The sequence below is a fragment of the Heptranchias perlo genome, chromosome 13 (genome assembly GCF_035084215.1).
Source record: "Heptranchias perlo isolate sHepPer1 chromosome 13, sHepPer1.hap1, whole genome shotgun sequence".
NCBI lineage: Eukaryota > Metazoa > Chordata > Chondrichthyes > Hexanchiformes > Hexanchidae > Heptranchias > Heptranchias perlo.
In genome coordinates, this window is record NC_090337.1 from 49037865 (window position 1) to 49062815 (window position 24951).

The following is a 24951-nucleotide window of genomic DNA, read 5'->3' on the forward strand; positions in this document are numbered from 1 at the left end:
ATTGATTGTTCTTGGTCTCTTCTAATCAGTTGGGTCTGGGGACAGGAACGGGTGGTGAGGGGATGGGGGGGGAAGCACCTGCCTACTAGTGGTTATGTCGGTTGAATATTGGCCTTCATTGTCAGTGAATGGTTTGCTCTGCTGGTGGGGGGGGGGGGGGGGAGAGAAAGTTTGCCGCAAGCAAACTTCCAGGAATGGGCCCCAAGCTGCTCAGTACTTTTCCAGTTCCAGGCGGAGGCTGAACATCACTCATTTGGACTGGGATATGTCCCACATGTACTTAAGCCACGTTTATTGTGAGAAAGGCTGCATTCCACCACAGAGCTAATAGCAAAGGCTGTGCTAGCTGCTCGATGTGGTTAGGCCCAACAGTGATGGTTGCTGTGGACTGTCAGACCACTGCCCAGAATGATTGAATGCAAGTGTATAACCAGGATATTTTTTTAGAGGTTTCCTTCTGGTCACAGTTCCTGCAGTAGTCATCTGGTATAGAGGGGTGGAATTTGTGGAGGTTAAACAGGGTGCATTACATGAAATGTATTCTCTTCAGTTGGCCTTTACACATTTTGCTGCAGGTGGCGATGTTGAGGGCCTGTCTCTATACTTCTCGCCATTCCCCCCTCAATTAACAAATGACCTACAAGGCTTCCTTTGAGAGAATTTTTTCAAGGCTTAATGATGTTTGTCCTGAACTAATAAGCATTAAGAGCAGCTTCTCTAGAGATTTCAAGCCAGACGCGCACAATGTCATCTGAGGTGTAGCCAGCACGTTCAAGGTAAACACTGGACCGTTTCAAACGGCAGCATTTTTGGCGGTTTGGTGGCCTCAACAATTATGATTTTCACATGCGCCTATGCTTTGATTGCAAATATAAATGCATTTTTAAATTCTTACTTGATCACTAGGAATCTAGCGGGGAGAACTTCTGAGGGCTCTGGTCGAATGTACATCAGATTTTTAAAAAATTATATTGAGGCTGGTCTCTTGTAGCTTACTGTTGGGCATTCGTCCAATCTCTGTAAACTTATTGGGTGGGTCGAAAGCTATAGTCTCTGGTCAGTAGGGAAGCAAATAGACAACTTCACAGTTACAATGCATACGTGAAACCAGGGTATGAATGCCATATCATACCGTAATGCTGTAATTAGTGCAAACTGCTTCTGAACATTGTATTATGTTCAGGTTTTTTCCCTGTGACACTGCATGTCTGCTATCAGGTCCTATTGCACCTGTGGTACCACACATTTGTTCTTTGTTACACATCACCTCATCTTTTTAGGCATTTCACCCTGATCATACTACCAGCATTTTCATGAAAACAGAATCTTACATAGATGATAGAGCTATGACCCTTGCTATACTTCCACTTGTATCAGATAGTGTACATAGAATGATGCAAATTAAACTAAATACATTTAGAATCATAGAGTCATAGAAAAATACGGCACAGAAGGAGGGCATTCGGCCCATCATGTCTGTGCCAGCCGAAAAAGAGCACTCCAGTTTAATCCCACTTTCCAGCACTTGGTCCGTTGCCCTGTAGGTTACGGCACTTCACGTGCACATCCAAATACTTTTTAAATGAGTTGAGGGTTTCTGCCTCTATCACCCTTTCAGGCAGTGAGTTTCAGACCTCCACCACCATCTGGATGAAAAAAATTCTCCTCAGCTCCCCTCTAACCCTTCTACCAAATACTTTGAATCTATGCCCCCTGGTCACTGACCCCTCTGCTACACACAGTTGACTAGTCAGCTACACACAGGTGCCTCACAGCTGACTATCCACTATTCCTCATTTAATAAAAACATTCACAATTAGGAAGACCACGTCTTGAAAATATATTTCTGTGTTGCTTGAATAATTGTAAACAATTTTACAACACCAAGTTATAGTCCAACAAATTTATTTTTAATTCCACAAGCTTTCGGAGGCTTCCTCCTTCCTCAGGTGAACGGTATGGAAGGAGGAAGGAGGAAGCCTCCGAAAGCTTGTGGAATTAAAAATAAATTTGTTGGACTATAACTTGGTGTTGTAAAATTGTTTACAATTGTCAACCCCAGTCCATCACCGGCATCTCCACATCATTGCTTGAATAAAGTCAGCGTTGACAAGATACAATCAATAAATTCTGTCTGTATTTGTTAGAAACATCTTTTGATTCTGCTAGTAGCTCTAATACATTGGAGCTTGTCTACATAGATTTCTTCATGGGTATTGCTTGTGCTAACTTTAATAAATGGAAGGAAAAAGCTTTTTAAGAGATCCATATAATATGATACGGTAGAATTGTCAGCTACCATTATTTATGTCTGACATGCTTCAACATCAGTTCCTTGGACTGCTGACACTGCTTTCAGCACAACAAAAAGTCTTATTAGAACATAAACTAAAGATGCTATACTTTCTTGGAGCCCACAAATCTCTGGTTTTAGCATTCAAAACCAGCACTCCTTAATTCTGTACTATATTGCAGCCCTGAAAGAATTTAGCACATCTGAAGTCAAAGATGGCAATGGGAGTGGTAAGCGACTCAGAATTGAAGTCATTTTGAGAAGGTTTCATGAGGTTAGAGAAGCAGGGGAATAAATTGTCAATACTGAAGACAACTACAGTAGTTAAGGTCACCACAACCTCACACCATTTGGTACCAAACCAAAATCGACTCCACAGAAGAATCTGGTTGTCATAGTCACCGTAAAGGAAATTCCAAACTGGTACTTTGAGGTGTAAAGAGTTCTAGTTCCTCTTGTCACTTCCTATCTTCTTCCTCTTCAGAAATGGGATTCAAAGATAAATTATTTGAAGTTTTGCCATAGACACTAAAGCAGAAATGTGGTGATGGCAAACCTGGTTCCAAAATCCAAATTCCCAGTACACTTTCTGAGAACCTTCAAAGGTTTAAATAGGGTCCAATCCTGTAAAAAGTCATGCTGTGTCTGGCCCCAGAATTTCAGGTACAATTTCAGTGATATAACTTTGATTGGTCTAGGTATAGGGGTATAATTCTGTCAAAGTTGATTTCCTGCCCCTCCCTCCGACCTATGAAAGCAGTGAGTGAATGTCAGAGGAAAAGAGGAGGGCTGTTCTGAGAATAAAACAATATACACGGAAAACAATTATTATAAATAGAAATGTTAACTAGCATGTTACAACATTTATAAAGAATAATTAAAATTGGAACAAGTAAAAATGGAAGTAAAAGGTTTCATTTGACTTATATAGTAGAAAACTTATGTGGGAAAAAAAATACCTAACATCTCAAAAATACACAGAGATGAAGAAGGCCATCTCACTCATTCCAAACCCCACCACCATCTATTACAGCCTCTAACTGCCTGTTGAATCACTCTGGAGCTTTTGACTTCATCACCTGACCTGGGAGACCATTTGAGTATTAATCGCTCTTAGCATGAAGAAGTGCTTCCTGGCATTAACCCTTTACCAGGTTGTACCTATGGCCCTTTGACCTGCAGTCATGGTTTAACTTGAAACAGTGATCAGAATTAATCTTTTCTTAATTCTTATATGCCTCTACAAGGTCCCTCTCATTCACCTCCTTTCAAGATTGGAGAGTCTAAGTTTTTCTAACCTTCTGTCATATCGCAACCCTGTGAGATGAGGCCTTTTGCATCTTTTCCAGGGCTTGAATATTTTCCTTAGGTCTCGGTGACCAGAAACGTATGCAATATTCAAAGTGCGGCTTCAGCAAAATGGCTACTCTACTGATTTGGGCAGATAGCACAACATTCTGTTCACTTTGATGATTGCTATTCTGCAACGGTTGTACATGGACAGTGTCGAGACTACTATTACTCACAAATGTATTTCAGCCTTGCCCCTAATTTAGCATCATTCATTAAGTATTTCCCCCATTTTTTCCCCTTCCAACTTGTAAGACCTTGCACTTATCTATATTGAATTGTATCTGCTATAGTTTTGTGCACTTACAAATATTATCTATATCCTTCAGTAATTCTTTGGCTGTTTCATGAGATTGACCCACCCCCCCCCCACCCCCCCCAGCTTTGGCATCATGTGAATTTGAACTATTTGCATTGTGTTTCTGAACACAAATTATTCATGTATATCAGCAATAATAGGAGTCCCAGTATCAGCCCTTAAGGCACTCCATTCAATATATGTCCCAGAATGACAAAATTCTCTTAGCTAATATCCACTGCTTCCTCTATTTCAGCCAACTGTTTTTCCATCTGCAAGTTTCATCTACAATACTGTAAACTTTTGTAGCAACCTTTCATGTGGAATATTATCAAAGGCTTTCTGGAAGTCAAAGTATACTATGTCAGAGGGCTTTCCGATCATTATTTGGGATGTAATTTCCTCAGAAAAGTCAAAAATGTTGGCCAGGCACATTCTATCACTTCTGAAACAATGTTCGCCCCCACTTACTAGGTTAATTTCATCCAATATATTTCAGGGCAAAACATGAAGCTGAGATCTTCACTTGCCTGCGAAGAACATAAATATGCTCACAAGTCTAACCAAAGCATCAAATGTCAGTAAACATTAGATTTTTTGCCTCTATTCAGGCTGCATCTAATGGAAATAGATTTGTAAACAGACTTACTTCAATGGGAAAAGCAATTTGTCATTTGATTGCACCTGTCTAACTACTGGTTGTGGTTAGCTATTCTTCCTTTGGTCAGATCATGGCAGGGTGAAATGAGGTGCTGAAACCTACAATGGTGACACGATTTCTCCTGCCAACTTCATTTCAGATCATTTCCAGACCTGTCACTTTCTTCAAAAAGCATTATCAGTGCATATACGTAGTTTGATGAAAGATAGCATTGTGGGCATTGAGGATTATACATGATGAAATGGGCTTCCACCTTATTCTAATGTGACACAGGACTGAAAACAAGAATATGGTGGAAACCTCACTTTACGTATGTATTCTATATGTATATTTAAATAAATTTGAATGGAATTATGTTCTAAAATATATCCATATACATCAACAAAATTATTTGGGATCGATTGTTAAATAATTCTCCAAGAATCCTTTAGCAACCATATTTTTTTTTGTTACTTGAGATGCAAAATGTAATTTCTAGTGCTTAAATTGATAAATTTCTTCTTGTGCATATTTTTCATCAATTCTAAAACTACAAGAGTAAGCAACAGCTGTAAAGTCCCTAGACAATAGTAGCAATGTTTGAATATCAAATCCTTTTTCTTTCATACAGTGGTTCAAACAGGGATGTACGCTTGCTGCGATGGCACAGGGCATATGAAATCTGGCAATAAGTATTTAAATGTGTTCATGAAATGTGAATGAGATTGTGAATATTAAATTTGGATGTAGATATTTTATTCTTAGCTTCTTAAAGTGGCATTTTGCTAGTATTGGCCGTTTCTAATATAATAATCTTAAAAAATTGAAAGATATGACAAAAATTTCCATGCTTTCACCATCATGTGACTTTATCTTAAAATCTATACCAGAAAACAAAAAAGCAAAAATGACATTCCTTTACTCCATGGATCAACTGCAATATGTCTGTCCAGTCTAATTAAAATCCAAATTAAGAGAGCAAGTCAACTCAACTTTTGACATATTGACCATTCCCCTCTGGACAACCTAATTTAAGCAGCAGCAGCATTCTCCTTGATCCATTCCAATACTAATCCATGATGCTTTAACTTGTATTGGGAAAGACAGTCATAGAATCATAGAAAGGTTACAGCACAAAAGGAGGCCATACAGCCCGTCGGGTCCGTGCCGGCTCTACGCAAGAGCAATGCAGCTAGTCTCACTCCCCCGCCCTATCCCTGTAGCCCTGCAAATTTTTTCCTTTCAAGTACTTATCCAGTTCCCTTTTGAAAGCCACAATTGAATCTGCCTCCACCACCCCCTCGGGCAGTGCATTCCAGACCCTAACCAATTGCTGTGTAAAAAAGTTTTTCCTCATGTCACCTTTGGTTCTTTTGCCAATCACCTTAAATCTATGTCCTCTGGTTCTCAACCCTTCTACCAGTGGGAACAGTTTCTCTCTATCTACTCTGTCTAGACCCTTCATGATTTTAAATACCTCCATCAAATCTCCTCTCAATCTTCTCTGTTCCAAGGAGAACAACCCCAGCTTCTCCAGCCTAGTCACATTACTAAAGTCCCTCATCCCTGGAATCATTCCAGTAAATCTTTTCTGCACCCTCTCTAAGGCCTTCACATCTTTCCTAAAGTGCAGTGCCCAGAATTGGACACAATACTCCAGTTGTAGTTGAACCAGTGTTTTATAAAAGTTCGTCATGACTTCCTTGCTTTTGTACTCTATGCCTCTATTTATAAAACTCAGGATCTCGTACGCTTTCTAAACTGTTTTCTCAACCTGCCCTGCCTTCTTCAATGATTTGTGCACATATACCCCTAGATCTCTCTGTTCCTGTACCCCTTTCAGAATTGTGTCCTCTAGTTTATATTGCCTCTCCTCGTTCTTCCTACCGAAATGTATCACTTTGCATTTTTCTGCGTCAGCGCCACTATTTTCCTTGTTCCAAGTTAAACGCTTTGCTTTTCACCTGGAAGATTTGTCAAACTGACTGAACATAGATTCCAGTGACAGCGAACCATGAAACTCATCCTTCAAACTTTAGATAGGGAAACGGGTGCAAAATGAAATGCTGGCCATGTCCAAGAGGGGGCCTACAGGAGACCAGTGCAGCCACCATTAGAGCAACCCAGGTAGTTGCCTTAGTAACTTGTTTCCAGCCTCAGTGGTAGGGAGGGCTAAAGGCCAGTAAGCGCACAAAAGAAAGGTTGATTGTGAAATATTATTTGAATGCAGTAAAGAAAACAATTCTAAAAACAATTGTGATTTGCAAAGGTAAAATACCAAAAACTGTGGCATCCATGTTTGTTGTGGGCAGAGTAGCCATGTTTATTGTGGGCAAAGCAGCCATGTTTGCCCCAGTAATAATTTTACTGTGGCAATTGCCCTAACACATTCCATGCAATATTAGTGTCTACAAACAAGTTTGTGAGTTGTCTGCGCAATAATGAAAATACCAAAAAGCATTCTCTTAAGGCTCTGTAGGTCACCATTGACCAGAAACTTAACTGGACCAGCCATATAAATACTGTGGCTACAAGAGCAGGTCAGAGGCTGTGTATTCTGCAGCGAGTGACTCCCCAAAGCCTTTCCACCATCTACAAGGCACAAGTCAGGAGTGTGTTGGAATACTCTCCACTTGCCTGGATGAGTGCAGCTCCAACAACACTCAAGAAGCTTGACACCATCCAGGACAAAGCAGCCCGCTTGATTGACACCCCATCCACCACCCTAAACATTCACTCCCTTCACCACCGGCGCACAATGGTTGCAGTGTGTACCATCCACAGGATGCACTGCAGCAACTCGCCAAGGCTTCTTCGACAGCACCTCCCAAACCCGCGACCTCTACCACCTAGAAGGACAAGGGAAGCAGGCACATGGGAACAACACCACCTGCACGTTCCCCTCCAAGTCACACACCATCCCGTTCCTTCATCGTCGCTGGGTCAAAATACTGGAACTCCCTTCCTAACAGCACTGTGGGAGAACCTTCACCACACGGACTGCAGCGGTTCAAGAAGGCGGCTCACCACCACCTTCTCAAGGGCAATTAGGGATGGGCAATAAATGCTGGCCTCGGCAGCTACGCCCACATCCCATGAACGAATAAAACAAAAGCAAACAGAGGGTGTATATGGGGGCTGAAATTCTTCTTCACTGTTCAATTATGCACCTGACCCTATTCCTGATGTCAAGCAATTTAAATAAAGTGGTAGGGTGCCTGTGCCAGTAGTGATGGAATTGGCCACCGACTAGGTGGGGATAATGGAAATAGTGGCGCTGGGCAGCCACTGGGAACCAGTGCCAGCAGGTTCAACCAAAGATTAATGATTACCGCAAAAGGGGCCCTTCTCCAGGAAGGCTGCTTTCCTTACAGCTGGAAATTGGCCTTTCCCATGTTGGTGGGCTCCACTTGCACCAGTTTAAAGCACTGTATGCCTTCTTCATGCAGGCATACAGTACATTGAGGGCACATGAGGGTGACATCATCTGCCAGTCCTTCCTCTTTTCTAACATCTGGATTGCATGTGGAAGCCAGAAGTGCACACACCCTCCATCTGAGGAAACCTCTGCCACAGGCCAAATGCAGTGAAAACCTGATGCAACGGATCCCAGCCAATTTCTGACCCTATTGGCCCCTGCCTGAACCAATAACACCCTCAATTCACCCTGATCTCCAAAGAAATTTGGGGATACACAAGGGAGATAATTTTGACTTTGGCTATTAGTGTAAAAGAGGCGATATCGGATTAACCGCTTGATTTTCATTCCCAAGGTGTGAAATTAAGTCTTCTGAAAGGTTTGCTTATGTGCAATTCCAGTGAAAGCTTGGGAGACCAGTTTAATGGATAAAAATGCTGGAGGTCTAGATTTGGAGTGAGCTTCACCAATTATGCATCCCTTCTCTAGACATGAAAGTGAGCCTCATATTAGTGTCACTAGGCAACTCAGCTTTAGGAATTAGGTCAATTTCTTTCAAAGGCCTCATTCTGCCCATCATCAATTTTACGATTAATACCATGACTAAATCAACCAATAGATCTAAATGCAAACAATTAGGTTAATATCTCATCTGATTTCCTTCTGATACTGAAAAAAGGGACTTCTAGTTTTTCCATGAAATTCCACTTAGGTTTTCCATAATAAAACCAACGAAAAAGAAAAATATTTTCATATTTTATTACACAACTGTTACAGGATTGCAGCTCACAGTAAAATGGCATTGAAAATCATCTTTGAATAAAAATATACTTTTTGTTATAAGCCAGCATTTTGTCATCATACATGATATTGTTGTGCGAAGATGATCTGATTTTTTTTGTCAACTTTATAAATCACAACAAGTCAGATAAAGGGATTTGAATATTTGAAATAAAAATACATTTGAAATAAAGTACAGCTGACTGTGATAACATTTACCAAGATGAAATGGTATACCTAGATTAGGATTTCAATGAACTACAGATGAAAAGGGCCAATTTGCAAGTGTTTGTACAACAGCCCCTCGATCACCAGTTCTACCAGCGTAAAAACTGAAAACATTTAGATAAATGCCATATTGTTCATACAAGTGGTTAGGCTTCAAAAATATGCTGCTGTTTCCAGGTAAAAATTGGCATAAGTCTGATTATAATCAATGTGCTATAATCTTAAGAGCTAGATAATGGACGAATATTATAAACTGATCAAAATTTCTCCATTATCTTTCTGTACGACACCAGAATGAATGGTATAATAAAGACATTAAAACTGTGCGTGGATGTTACATTTACATGCTGGAATCTTGTGGAGAGTCCATTTGCAGTTGGAAATTCTCCTTGCATGCAAATGGGAAGTTTTGGGATAGCTGGAGGAAAACAACGCAATTCTGAATCTAATAGCCATAATAAACCCTTATTGCAAGTTGCTTTATATTTTCCTCCCTTTCCTTCTTTTTCTCACATCATCTCACCGGCCAGTTCACCACCCAATAGGATGGGCGAGCTTACCATCGACAAGTATAGCCCTGGTTATACCAACATTTTCTCTGTTGCCGTTCTTTCCCTCCAGTATTGGAAAATGACTCACTGGTTGTTCCCACTTAATTTTAATTGATTTTTCAGGTAATAATAGAGAAATTCAGTTAAAAGGTAACCTCATTTCTTCAACACCTATATGACATTTTCAAACAGCTTTTTTTTTCTTATGAATTACAAAACATTTATTGACCCCACAAATTAAATTATCAATTACACTTTAATCATTTAGCATATTTATCATGTTGCTCTTGGATTTATGTGGCTGTAGGGTCTCATTTATATTCTGCTGCTCACTTTCTGCAGTGTATATATCATGTTGTTGAATGTAGTCAATGACACTTTCTGGGAGCAAGTATTTCACACTGTGTCCTCTGCGCAAAGCACGGCGTATGTGAGTGGCACTTATATCATTCAGTACCCACTCCCTCACCACATGGATGTTGTGCCTGTGTTTAAAGAGGATATCGGATTTGTAAATAAATCTCTGTGGATCTACATCCCCACGGCTAATACAAACCAGACCAAATTTCTGAACTATTTCCTCAACGTGTTCATCCTTCCACAGATTGGGAATGTCAAACGTTTTCAAAACATCCGCTCCACAGAGTAATTTTAGCTTCGGTACAACTGCAGAGAGATAAACACAAAATTCACATGTCAATGAATGTGTCAATATTTGTGAGAAAAAAAGAATATGTTTACCTGGAAGGCAATCTGTTTCAGACTGATAGGCAGAATGTGCTTCAACAGATTCTAACATAACACAATATGCAACACACTGCAGTGAAACAAACTAAAACAATGGCTAACATATGCGTTTAATATATTAATCAAGGCTGCCCGGGAGCTGAAATGTCACACTGTTCTCTGTATGAAAGACATTATTCATCTCCCTAATAGCTCAGTTGAAGAACTAGGTCCGATTTTCTGCATGGGGTATGTCAGCTCCTGGCGTAACTCAAACTCATGGGAGCTGCTCCACAGGCTACCTGCTCTCCCCTGACACTTCTGGGGTTTTCTGCTGGAATTGATGGTGGAACATACAATGCCTCCACTCATATATGGGCAGGTACATTGCAAAATAATGGAAATAGGTCACCCAACCTATTTTCCGTCATTTGTGCCATAGCAACGACGGGTTCAAGGGACGCTTGTTCATCCCTACCGCCCTACATTGCTATGGGTAACGGGAGCGGCATCTAAATTTTAAAGAACCAAAAATCTTTGTAGGACCATCGATTGCATTCACTCAGGTGCCTTTGTTAATTTCCAATTTTCTTAAAATAAGTTAATCAGACAGCACAGAGGCCGCAGGCCACACCACACTGCAGCCTGTGCTAAGTTATTTCCCCTCTGCACACCCCAGAAGCCAAGAGAGCCCACCTGTAGATTGCAAATTACCCTGACCGTGGAAAATCAGCTGGGGTTAAGGGTGCTTCCTTGTAACAGACAGAACTCACTGAAGAGTTACCCAGATTCGGCAATAACAGAAAATAGAAACCAGTGTATAATTGAGCGATACATTCAAAAGGTCCCAGGGTTGATTCCCATTCAGTGCTGAATTAGCTGATCACAGCTGGGGATGCAGTAAGGGTGTTACAATTTGCCTCAGTGACCCTGGGTTAGGGAGGGGAAAATAAGTTGGGGTTTCTACTTTTGATCTCTATCCATTGACTCTTGCTGGAAAGGGCCTGTGCGATTTTTGAGTGTGATCAGGATTGGGCTTGGTTGTGATGCCAAGAATGGCTAATAGTCTGCTGACACTCATTGTCTAGGCTCAGACATGAAGAATGGCCATTTGGGTAAGGCATCTTGGGCCGCTGAACCAGAACCTTACCTTCAGGAGAGTAGGGGAATAACTAGGCAAAAAACCAAAATTATGGGCTAGAATATCCCACTATTCACAGTCAATGGTTGGAGAATGTTGTGTAAGCAAAACCAATCAGTTACCACCACATTATAAAGCAAAATGTAGGGAAGCTTGCAGAAATCTGAGTGGAGACTTTTTAACCTTTAAGAAGTTTAAATATACAAAAGTCCAAACCAAAGAAACACTATATTCTTGAAATGTGCAACACATTGCTGACCTCAAGCTCCTCTCCTATAGGGTCACAGATCAAAGCGTTTGGTACATGGCACTAAGACAGCTATTGGTCTCTGCATAACGTGTGTGCTTAATTAATTCCTCCATTAAAGCCGGGTGATGTTAACATTCTGGAAAGGTCTGTAAGACCATACAAGATCATTATTTTCTCGGAATTCATTACCTCCCCCTTCCGGTCTGGTTCAGTCAGTCGTCCTCTTGCATATAATATTGTCTCCTTTCTATTTTAATTATAGTAAAGTTCTCTTTTTATTTTGAGTTTGCCTAATCCTTTTTTCCTTGCCACTTTCATTATTCTGATTTGGTCCTTGTGATTTCCCCCCCCCCCATATGCTTCTATCTTTTGCTCATTTCATTTTTTGGCTGGTTTTATTTTAACTGTCCTTTTGTTTTTGTTTGCTTTGTACCTTCCAATAATGTTCTCATTTGTATTTTCCCTTTTCAAGGACTTTTAGTTTTACTTTTTTATATTATTACTATTTTTTTCAGTTTTTCTCTTTAATGTTTTAAAATTACGTTCACATTCATTCCATTTTCCCAGCACAACCGTAAGCATGGACTTCACCTCTTCCCCAGACATCTGCCGGTCAAACTCCTCTCTACTACTACTGTCCATTTAATACAAAGACAGACTTGGCCAGTTTTTCTCCGACCAATTTACTAATGAAATCTTATAATATCCCTGGCAAGTAGCTGCATTAACAAAATCGAGCAGTAGTTAGACAATAAAAAACAACCAGTTTTAAGCTATCCAGTTTTATGAATACATATGAACTTACAAAAGTCACGGGCAGGAAAAGACCCACTGGTTCATCAAGCCTGCCCCACACCATGATGGCTGCAGCATCATGACTAGACACTTCCTTAGCTCTTCCCCCCCCCACCCCCACCCCATCTGCTCCCCTTTCCATAGCCTTGTAATGAGGTGATTCAAATTACTATTTTTCTCAGGCTAAAATTCAAGACTACTGACAAAGCATGTGATTTTTAAAACTTAAAAATATGCATGTTTGTAGTTTCTGTGGATATATTGAACCGTCTGTATTTTCATAGCACTTGCAGACTTGGTAGAGCACCTGCATTAGTGTAGAATTAGTCCATTTAAATAGGGTAAGTTCGAACATTGAAATTCGGATGCTTATAAAAAATCTTAGTGACTGATCTTTGTACCATAAGTTTGTATGTTTGAACAATAGTATAAAAACCCTGGAAATGTATTTCTTTCCCAAAAAATTGCTCAACAAGAAACAGTGCTGCTGGGCCAAGTGTTGTTTGAAAATAACCTCTGTATTTCTTCCTCTCCCTCACAAAAGCATAGTCAATCCTATTAACTCAACAAGGCTAAGCATTTACAAAAGGACTGACTGAAAATTAATACCATTCTTCATGCCTTCTCAGTGCTCATTTATAGAACAAACCCATTCTGCAAAAGGATCTGCAGAGACAATTATTTTAAATGCATGCCTTCAGGGTTAGTGCGACAAACCAATGAAGTGAACAAAAGACATTCTACCGCACTTCAGCCGAGAGTAGATTGAAGAGGTGGTATCGTATTGTTGAAGAGATTTTAGTCAGGAACTGCTAGTGTAGAAAATTTCTCTGAAAGAGTTTCTATATTGATTCCTAAGGGAAATTTTCACTGTATGCTCTGTTATAGGATGGACTTTTTGAAAAGTTTTCCCTCTCCCTTAGGTTGCAATCAAAATTGATAAATTAGGTAGGTCAAGGAAATGGAGCTATTACTCAATGCACAGCCATGGTGAGCTCCTGATATCAACTGCCGCAAAAAGGGAAAGCTATAATAATAACCATGTTTACATAGCACCTTACCATGACATGTGTCAAACCACTTCACAAAACAAATTACTTTTTCAGTGCAGTGACAATTGTTGTTTGGACAAACAGGCATTCTGCCCAATCAATATTCCACAGACATTCAGCGCAAACAATACATCTGTAAGATGAATAACCAATTTCTCTATTTTGTTTTGAGTGGTATTAGTTGAAGGAGGTGAATTGGCCAGGGCAGGAATTTCCTACTCGTCTTCAAATAATACTATAGGATCTTGAACATCCACTTAAACCATTAGAGTAAGCATATTGCACCTGGGTTTAACATCTCATCCAGAGGATGTACTTCCAGCAATGCAGCACTTCTCAGTATCGCAATGGAGGGGCAGCCAAGATTATGAACTCAGGTACTGAACCAATCTGTCATGCAAGTTCAGGCTAGATATTTCTCCAGAGGGAGGTAAAGAACATTGGAGAGCAAGTCACTCCACACATATCTCTTAGCAGCAGCATTTGTGAAGTCCTGAGAGCAGACCCCAGCCCATCTCCTCAGTCAGAGAAACTCTAATATATAAAGAAGGAGGAAAAGAGAAATAATAAAAAGGTACTGGAGGCACACATGGAATCAGGGGCATGAAGATATGTTTGTGCTATCAATCATATCAAATGGTATAGATAGGGTAATACTTCGAAACGAGCTTAAAAAAAAATAGAACAAAGGGACATAAATGGAAATGAGTGAAAAGTAAATTTAGAGAACTTATTCGGAAAATCTCCTTACTCAGAGTGATGAATGTTTCGAATAATTTACCAAGCAAAATAATAGACACTAAAGCATTGGGGTAATTCAAAATACAATTAGAACTCATGACGAGAGAGTTAATGCACTTGAGTAATGAGCTTCAATGGGCCGCATGATCTTTTCTTATGTTCTCATCTCTTTCCTCATTGCAGTGTTTAGCAGCCTGGGAAAATGCAATGCATGTGATTTTACCATACAGCAGCACTCCTTTAAGTCTTTGGATTGTTGAAGGTTAGCCTGTTGTTGAGGAAATCCATACATGCCTGCTCCAGTAGTTCCTAATGCTAATGACCCAGTGAAAGAGTCTTCTCATGACCATTCTAATGAGGGATAATCACAAGCTCAGTAGCGATTTCATTAAAGAACACTGCGATATGTTTAGTCTACTTTTACTGTTCATAACATATATGTAACATAATGAATTAGATTGTGCGGTTATTGTCACCTATGCTTCATAAAGCACTTTATCCTGTACATTGTAAAAACTGCTAATGTTCAAAAAGTCATCTTCTTCAGATTAGATTTCAGTGACTTAGATTGTGAGCATACAGTGGGAACACATCTTTCATTCTAATTTCACAAAATACACATTTGATTTATTGTGACACAAGACTTGTTGGAGACTTTATGTAGAAATTGATTTACCTGTTCCCACATTGATAGCAAATCTTATTAATTTGAAACATGATTAACACATACAGGGAAATTATGTTTACAATTTTTCATTACATTCTCCTTGTTATCACAAGTGGTTTTCCTGGTCTGATTTAAAGATTGCACATCAAGACCCTGTCACAAAACCTCTTACAAAAAAACACAAGGTCATGAAAAACAAATGGTTAATGATGAGGGAAATATTGTTCATTAAGCATTTAGAAGTCTGCACTCTGAACAAAAGGTGTTTAAATCCCTCTTACTCCAGCTAAACAGACAGAATTTATACCAACTGAGTGGTTCGGTGACATTCACAGCACAATACCATTAGCAACAGTTTATATTTCTGTACATCGAAGAAAGTGTGAGACCAATAAGCCACACCTAACAAAATGGTAAAAACCTTGAAAGTGCATTAGTGTGGGTGTGATTGTGTTAGATTTTTCAACCTAGAGCTCAATGACCACTGACAATGTGAAGTTTTGATATAAAATAGGCAAAAGGAAAGCAATCTTTTTCATTGCAGCTTTCCACCTACTTCACCCTGTCAACAGCAAACATTGAGTATACAGTCACAAAAAGACAAAGAGAAGCCCATGTCAATCTAAGGATGGATCCTAAATTGCTGACAGGGTTCTCTATTCTAAAAAAATATAAATTTCCTTCAAAACTATAGCCAAGTTACACACGCAACACATCTGACTGTTAAATTATTCATTAATGGTGCGCAGTACGTGTAACAGGTGAACTCTGGTAGATGTTTCCCATTCATGTTCAACATAATCCTTTTCACAGACTTCAATGACGTATAGAACATGAGCATAGAAATCAAAGCACTTTAACACAGAAACATATGGTCTGGTAGGCAATTTACTTTTCACACGGCCATGCTTTGCCCAATAGATTATACATATTCTCAAGCCCCATTTCTGCTGAATGGCAGATCCACAGCCTGGTTCTCTCTGGGCTCCTCTAGATCCAGTTCAAACTACATTTATTGGATTCGCAGAAGTGGAGTGAGTGAGTGAGAAAGAATTCAATCCTTTTCCTGTTACTCGCCCACCACACACAGAATCTGCAAATCAGTATTCTCAGTGAGGTAATCTAATTTTCAAGAGTCACGATCAATGCAAATCCTCTGCCTCATTCCCAATCGTTAGGCTTTTTCATCTCTGGGTTAAACCGATAAACCTCAATCACCCCAACTCAGTCCAAAAATGTTGAAATCAATGTTTATTTGCCACTGCTGGAAAAAAATGCATTCTTTGATTTGATTATTTCATAATAATTTCTACAATGTTATTTTTAATAACTTTGGATTATGTTTCTGAGCTTCTTCTTAAGTAATAGAAAGAAAATACACAGTGTCATTATTTGCACCAGAGTTAAAGGCTACCAATCCACACCTGCTTTGACTAAATGCAGCCAGTCTAGTGAAAAGGGTAAAACTAAAAATATTTCACAGAAAGTACTGAACCTCCACCCTCACCGGAAAGTAGCGCAACCAAAAATGACCCAAAATACACACAGAATAATAGCAGAAATTAATAAAAATATGAAAGCCTGCCAACAGTATAACCACTATGAGAACTGCTACACAAACAATGGAAAGTGGCTATCACCTAATTATGTATATGATAGTGAGCAACACCCATCACGAGAAATATTTTGGAGCAACTGAACCCAAGATAGTCAAGTTCTAAAGACAAGGTAAAAATGGTATTTTTCAACATAAAAGGGCCTTGATAGAAATTTAAAGAACTGAATGTACCCAGTGACCAGAGACAGAGAGACAGAGATAAAATGAGTTATTATGCTGTAGAGACATGCCTCTTGCTGGGCAATTGTGGTATGCCATTGATGGTGGCCAGACTACCTCAGTCCTAATAGCTATGGTTGCTATGAGGCATTCTTAGGAAGAAAACTAGAACAAAATGGGGGAAATAGTAACAGTCATAAATGAAACGCAAACAGAAACGACTTTCAGAGACGGAAATTTAAGACTTCAATGAAAAAGAAAATCGGGGAGTGTGCAAAACAGGCTGCCGAATTGCTATCGCCCGTTTTGCGCTACCTTTAAGATGAATTTATGCCCTACTATTTCTAAGCTGATGGAAGCTGTAATATATGCTACGGCCTTAATGAAATTTTAGAAAAAAATGTTACATTTAATTAATTCTGTTCTCAATGTTATTTTAAAATAACTTGAGAGTGTGATTCTTATCCCTTAAATAAAGTTCTGGTGTATCTGCTGTTCTGTTGCCTCATCAGAACAGAGCCACCACTAGCAGCCAAAATTGGGGACCAAAGAGCTGAGGTCAAAATGAAAACACTGGAAGAGATAATTGCATTGAGGAAGTCCGGCATTTTCAAAGTGACCAAAATAAATCAAAATAATTGCCAGATTTGCATTTTACATTCGTGAAATCTATGGCGAGTTTTCAAGCCAACCCCAGTTGTTTAACACAAGAACTAAAACAATTTACATTTCTACAACAGTCCTTATGTACAGAAAGAGGTCTTGAAGTGCTTTCTAGTACAGAAGACAAGAGTAGATGTCAGAGAGGGAGGGAAAGGGAAATAAACATAAATAGAGTTAGGGTGTAGCTGAAAACATGGTCAAAGAATATGATTTTTAGAGGCGCCAATGAGAAGCGATTTGGGGAGTATAAGAGGTTAAGAGCAAAATACTTTAAAGAGCAGCTGCCCATGGTGCAGTGGTGGGTGCGGGGAACAAGAGTGGACTGGGGTTGGAAGAGCAGAGAGTGTACATGGAGACATATGGCCGAAGGAGATAGTCTGGGGTGAAGCATTAGAGGAATTTCAAAGCGAGGGCAAGAATCGTCAAAACAATATTTTGGGGCACTATTACAGATACACAGGAAACAGTGCACCCTTCAGTGAATCAATGAAAAGAAACAAAGGAGGAAAAGGTGGATTGTAAGTAACTTTGGCATGAGAATAAACAGTGATAAAATAGAAATTTTTGAGGGAGGAAAATCAGCGGCTTCTGTTACCTACAATTCAAATCATTGCCGAGCAGAATTATTTATACTTCCCAGTTGACTGCCATTTGTAAGCATACGCAATATAGTGTGACTGAAGAATTGTACTCATACAGATATTCATTATACCACTTTAAAGAATTTTTTCAATGACAATTAATTATTGTTGCCTTCAAGATTTAGATACAAAGAGCTCGATATTACCAGGGCGGTGGGTTCACAGCGGGGGGTGATTGGGCGCGTGGGTAACGCGCCCGGTGAAATCAGTCTGCCCCGCGCGTGATCGCAGCCTAATTGGATCCACTTACCTGTTCTTCAAGGCTCCCCACTGCTGAGCTGTGCGTCGGGCGGACTGCGCATGCGCAGTAAGGTCTGTCAGCTGGAGGAGCTCTATTTAAAGGGGCAGTCCTCCACTGACTGATGCTGCAACAAATAGGAAAAATGACAGCATGGAGCAGCCCAGGGGGAAGGCTGCTCCCAGGTTTAATGATGCCTCACTCCAGGTATCATTGGATGGGGTGAGGAGGAGGGGGAAGGACAGAGATCTTCCCCCCGGCGGGCGGGAGAAGCGGCCTGCCTCTGCCACCAAGGCCTGGCTCAAGTTGGCAGAGGTCACCTGCACCACCAACATATCGCCCACCTGCATACAGTGCAGGAGGCGCTGCAATGACCTGAGTAGGTCAGCCAAAGTGAGTACACTTACTCATTCCCCTACACTCCGTCTGCCACATCACAGCCCCCACCCCACACCTCCTTCTGCACAGCCAACACTACTCTATCACATCACTCCTCACACCCACCCAAAGCTCATCCTCATCTTACCTGCACTTACTCACCTCGCCAGTACTCATCCCGCCACTACCACTCAACCCAATCCTCATACAATCTCATGGCTCCATCTCATACTCACCCTCTCATGCATCTCTTTCACGGTCAGCCTCACTCAACCTGCCACTACCTGTGCTGCAGCCACAGGGCATGCATCACATATGTGCAGTAGGCAACGTAAGGCAAACGTGTCATGAGCATGAAGGGGATGCACAAGGGTTTTGAGGGTTTGTCATGGTTTTTACTTATATTTAATTTCTGATCAACTCACATCACATATATTGGCATCACTACTGCCACATCTTTGCGAATCTTGTCTGGTTTGTGCAATAATGCCCTTTCCTGAGGATCACAATGAAGACCCACACCTGATGCCACCCATTGTGTCACTGCAGAGTGGGTGTAGGTGTATTTGCAGGGCTCTTTTGTGCAGACGACTGAGAGACGTCGGCGATGTCCCCGGTGGCACCCTGGAAGGATGCGGAGGAGACGTTGTTGAGGGCAGTGGTGACTTTGACAGCGACAGGTAAGAAGATGGTGCCCGGGCCAGCCGGGAGGAGCTCGGCATGAAGGAGGCTACAGATGTCCACGACTACATGTCGAGTGACTCTGAGCCTCCGTGTGCACTGCTGCTCAGAGAGGTCCAGGAAGCTGAGCCTCGGTCTGTGGACCCTGTGGCGAGGGTAGTGCCCTCTGCAACGCATCTCTCTCTGCGGTAGCCCTCCCTCCTGCTGTGCAGGTGGATGTGTCACAGCACTGTGTTGTGGAGCTCCACGTGTCAGAGGTGGCCGGCGAGGCTGGTGATGCTGTTCGCCCTCCGAGGAGGTCACGACTGCAGCTACGGCGGCCCCCATCTGGAAGATGTACATCTGACGGGGTCCGCAAGGTAGGTACATGTGTCTGGACTCCGGGGTAAGTGTGCAAGTTGGTGAATTTGATTGTTAGGAGGAGGGTGGTGGAGGCCAAACTTTGTCCAAAGTGACAGAGTGGCCTCCTGCAATGAGTGAGGGTCTCCCCCCGCCCCCCACACCTGTCAAATGGACATTTGCAGCTGCCACAGGCTGATGGCTGCAACACGTCCATTTCAACTGGGAGTGTTTCCCCCAGTACGGGAAACAGTCCCAGTTGTTTGTAAAATCTCACCCCTCCTGAAATATTCCCTTAGTCAGGTCTGTTAACGACCTGAAATACCACAATGAATACTGTTAAGTGGCACCCCGCCGGCTTTAATTGCCTGCGGGAGTCCCACATGCGGGGGCTGCGCGAGCACGTCAGCGCGTCTGTGGGGAACCCGGAAGTGGGCGGGTTGGAGCCGGGCTCCTGACCCGCTCCGGGATTCCCCGATTTTCAGAGCCCCCCGCCAGGAATGCAACCGATAGCGGGTGCTAATATCGAGCCCAAAGTCTGTCAGAATGTACTAGTGATACTGAATACTGCCTAATCCTAATAAAATCAAGGTAAATTAGGAGATTATATTAGAATTAGGTTTGTAGGGCTAGAGGAGGTTAATGAGATAGGGAGGGGCGAGGCCATGGAGGGATTTGAACACGATAAAATCAAGTAATATTATTAGGAGACTATATCGTGTTTAGATCCCTCCATGGCCTCTCCACTCCTTATCGCAATAACCTCCTCCAACCCTACAACTCTGTGTTCCTCCAACTCTGGCCTCTTGTGCATCCCCCACTTCCTTTGCCTCACCATTGGCGGCCATTCCCTCAGCCGTCTAGATCCTAAACTCTGAAATATCCTCCCTAAGCCTCTCCGCCTTGCTCCTCCTTTAAAGCTAGCTTTCGGTCACCTGTCCTCATGTCTCCTTCTTTGGCTCAGTGTCAATTGATATCTGATTACGCTCATATGAAGTGCCTTGGGGCATTTTACTACTTTAAAGATGTAGAAATGCAAGATATTGTTGTTGTTGATAATCTTGCAAAATTGTACCCTAGGATTTGTTCCATCATCACAAATCCAGTTGGATATCTGAGTGTCTCTGTTATTGGGCTAGCCTTTACTTTCTGCTTGGGATTGCAGTGTGCAAATCTCCTCGTTTGCACCCTCGTTAGCCTAGTGGCTAGTATCTGACTTCTCATTTCTCTTCTAGCTTGATCACTGAGCCCAAGCCACAGTTTTATTTATTTTTGTCAATGATTTTTAGGTAACTGTCATTATATATTATATATATATATATCATTCATAAACCAAAAACAAATTCCATCTTCAGTTGCAGTTCTGTGCTAAAATGTTAATCTTTTCACATGCTAATCATTCCATAAATCCCTGAAAGGTTTTGATCACCTTTGCAACAGGGGAAGAGTTAAACATTTCCCTGAATGTGAGTCTGTGTCGGTCAATAGAAAATAGTCTGAGCTCCTGTAAAATTGTCAGGGCGATCAGCTGAAGGTTAAGTGATCGTCGGGTGACTAATTGGTGAGTGCACAGTATGCGTGAAGATCCACTGCATGATAAATTTAGACTTAGAGGACACTAGAACAGTAGAGAGATTAGTCGGTATTGAATTATTTATTATTCTTCATTATTTATTGAAAACGTTTCATTTCTCAAGCAATAGCTACTCTGTAAATGGGCTATGTATTTCTTTGGACTGGGTTTGAAGCGAGGATTAGGGCCGCTAGCTATTTAAGTGGACAAAATAATCCAAGACACTTGGGAAGTAAGTAAAATTTTTAGCTGCTGGGCTGATCATGAAACGGGGGAAAGGGAGCTAGGAACTGAACTGATTTCAGATTTTAGTAACTTTTATGTTTTAACTAATACTACAATATATCTTACATCATTAAATAGACTGCATATGGGTAGAAAGGTCCTAATGGGTAGATGGAAATTTAAAAATGGGCTGGTAAATTGAACAGGCAGTAAAACTAGAACACAGTTTAAATAATTAAAAATGAATTGAACAGAGCTCAGTATGGTTGTTTGCTGGAGCTTGTCTTTGTTATCAGTGCTGTTAAGAGTGGGGACTGCTGCAGGAATTCACTCAATTCATCTGAATTTTTAGTACAGTACATATTAAACCAAGGGAAAGCCAAATTCTGGTGCTTTTGAACCTTAATTAACAATGTCACTCATAGATCAAAGGAATGCATGGCATGGAAAATAGAATTCTCACTCGTGGCAGTACAGTCTGCTCTTCTGAGACTAATTAAGGAAGACTGTTGGCAAAGAGTAAAAAGGGAGCTGTAGTTTGTATCTGTCCCATGCTACACCTGACTTAGGAGCGCTTGATGCTGAGACTGAGTGTTAAATATAGAAAACTGTTCCATTCTGACATCCTTGTCCTTGATAAGTGTAAAATTTCACCTCCCAAAAAGGCAAAAACTTGTCAATGTTTCTTTTTCAGGGCCTTCAGAGTTCTATTAAAAGTTATACTGACATACTTACTTGTCTACAGTAAGGGAATGAGACACAAAACATTACATTCCAGAGAGTGTAAAAAATGTAAAATTAAAAGTCTCTAAATCTATTTTCATTTATAAATTTATTAAAGAATTAGAAATAATCAGCTGGATTTTTCATAGAGGTCACTCTCGGTAATAAAGAAAGAAACTAAGAAAGAAAGAATTTGCATTTATATAGTGCCTTTCATGACCACAGGATGTCCCAAAGTGTTTCATGGTCAATGAAGTACTTTTAAAAAGTGTCACTGCTGTTGTAACATAGGGAACCGCAGCAAACAACTTTTGTGTAGCGAAGTCTCACAAACAGCAATAAAATAAATTAGGAGATAATCTGTTTTACTGATATTCTTTGAGGGATAAATATTGGCCATGACACCAGAAGACATCTGAAAATAGTGTCATGGGATCTTTTACGTCCATCTGAGAGGGCAGACGGGGCCTTGATTTAACATCTCATCCTAATTATTGCACCTCCAATGGTGCAGCACTCCCTCAGTAAGGCACTGAAATGTCAGGCTAAATTATGTGTTCAAGTCTCTGAAGTGGCACTTTCTGACTCAGAGGTGAGAGTGCTACCACTTAGCCACGGCTGACACTAATGCCAAAAAGAAGGTAGTTGAAAAAGGTGTCAAAATTAGATCCTTGAAAAACATTTATGCGCTTGTTGTGCTGCAAATAAGGTGTCGAAATATATAAAAGCTGCAATGCAGAAACAGGCCATTCAGCCCAACTCGTCTGTGTCTGCATTTATCCGCCATGTGAGTAAATAGTTCTAATCACACTCACCCACCCTATTCCCTTCAACCCCTTTTACTTCATCCACCTATGCAATCTAATCTTGTATATTGACATAGTTTCTGAGTCAACCACTTTATGGCAAGCTTAATCAGACACCCAACAGACAACGGGAAATACTGTGATTTCCACATGAGGGTGCTTCAATAAGAGGCTTCATTAACAATAAGGCAGTTGAATTAACGTAATTTCCAAGGAGTTAATTCTAACTTTTATTACTGAGTGAAAAACAGGTGAGAGTGAATCGGTCGCCCATTTACACCCTAATGGGAAAAGAAATCAGGTGAGGTGTAAAACGTAATAAACCCATGATAATGCAGAACATGGATTGTAGCCCTGAATCCCACCATTCCATTTTTAAAAAAAGGACAGTTTTCATAGGGGAAAAAATATCCAAATAATTCATAAGTTAACTTATGGAAAGTGGAGATCTTGTGGGTTGACCAAAACAGAGCCTTGTGTGATAATATTCACTTTACTTCTCTGACCTGGTTGTTAAATATCATTGTTTAAGAGGTTCATCATCAACAAACAGAAAATATTTTCAGGTGGGAAAGCAAATACTGAACCAGATCAATGTGCAAATTGTTCTTTGTGAGTTTCTCTTATAACCACACACTGAGAATTTTTTATTGAAACATTAATGAGGCACATTTCTAAATTTATTTACTTGTTATTATGGAACATTCTCTGTAAGATGGGTTGTTAAAGGATCCCAGGAACACAGGAAGCAGCAGTCTTGCTGGAAAATCTCGATTCCCCAATTGCTCCCTGGACTTCCTTAGGAGAAGTTTGGTGGGTAATGTATATGGTTGAAACCTGAATTTTGGAAGCTGTGGAACAATGCATTGTACGTGCGTATACATGCCAACCTGGAAAACTAGCAAATGCTGACCAATAGCTTGAAATAAACTGATGCAGCAGGCCAAAGAAGCTGACAACTCAAAAACAGGCATAAATATAGGTCTACCACTTGTGAAAAAAATGTAGTTATATCAAAAGTGCAATGAAACATGGCTTCTTATAACTTAAATTGCAGATTTAAACATTTCATTTCTTGCAGAGAGGAAAAAACATGAAAGTTTCTCAGTCGCATTAGACTTAGACATTTCTGAAGTGGATATGAATGCAAGCCTTAATAAAAACATAATTTGGCTCAGAATTTGCTGTCAAAACAACGACGAGGCTAACGGCGCTCACCGTTATTTATGCGCAAATCACACAGCAACTACAGGCAGTTAAAAGCGAAAATCTAGAAGTTGCTGTCCAAAATGCGCGGCTCTACCGTTAGCTTCACGGAACCAGCATCTCGCCATGTGACTCACCATTCAAATGCACTGAATGTCATGAAGTTCCTGTACTTGCATCGTAGATACAAATTAAACTCGCCACCGAAGGTTAGGGCTTGTCCATTTCAGTCTAGATATCCTTTTTAGCAGCGTGATAAATGTTAATTACTGCCAATCAACCTCTCTGAAAATTAACTATTACAAGTGTGGAGTCTTATTCCTTCAGCTTTTCATTGTTGTTGGAGATTTTTTTTTAAAAATGTTAATTAAAAATTTTATTTTACCTTTTATTTGTCTCTCTCTCTTAATCCAATCTTTCTTTCCCTCTCTTCATTCTCTTTCTGTACCTGATTTTATATTGAATTCACTATTCTAACTTACACTTCCTTGTTCAGGCTCTGCGTTGTTCATTTAATAACCCTTCAATCTAATGATTAAGGAGATACACAGTTGCTTGCCCTCTTCACACAGATTCCAGATGCCTTGTAGAGGGCGCCGCACGGTTGGCATCTCTCACTTACCGCAACTTCCAGTGCAAAATCCTATGGAAATTAAACAGGCAAGGGCAAGTCTAATGACGGTGGCGTTCGTTGACCAGCTACAGCAAAATTTGGGCCCATGCGTACTCGGAAGCTGTTTAATGTGAAAAGGTTTATGTATAGTACTACTG

The 24951-nt window shown here is 40.7% G+C and overlaps 1 protein-coding gene across 2 annotated transcripts in view; it reads right to left on the reverse strand.

Moving 5' to 3' along the window:
* Positions 1–8742: 8742 nt before the first annotated feature.
* Positions 8743–24951, reverse strand: part of nmnat3 (nicotinamide nucleotide adenylyltransferase 3) — a 40243-nt gene continuing 24034 nt past the window's right edge. For both annotated transcript variants that reach the window (XM_067995441.1, XM_067995442.1), the window contains exon 5: positions 8743–10224. In XM_067995441.1, coding sequence (XP_067851542.1) covers positions 9815–10224 — 410 coding nt within the window. In that variant the 3' untranslated portion in view covers positions 8743–9814. The remainder of the gene's footprint in view (positions 10225–24951) is intronic.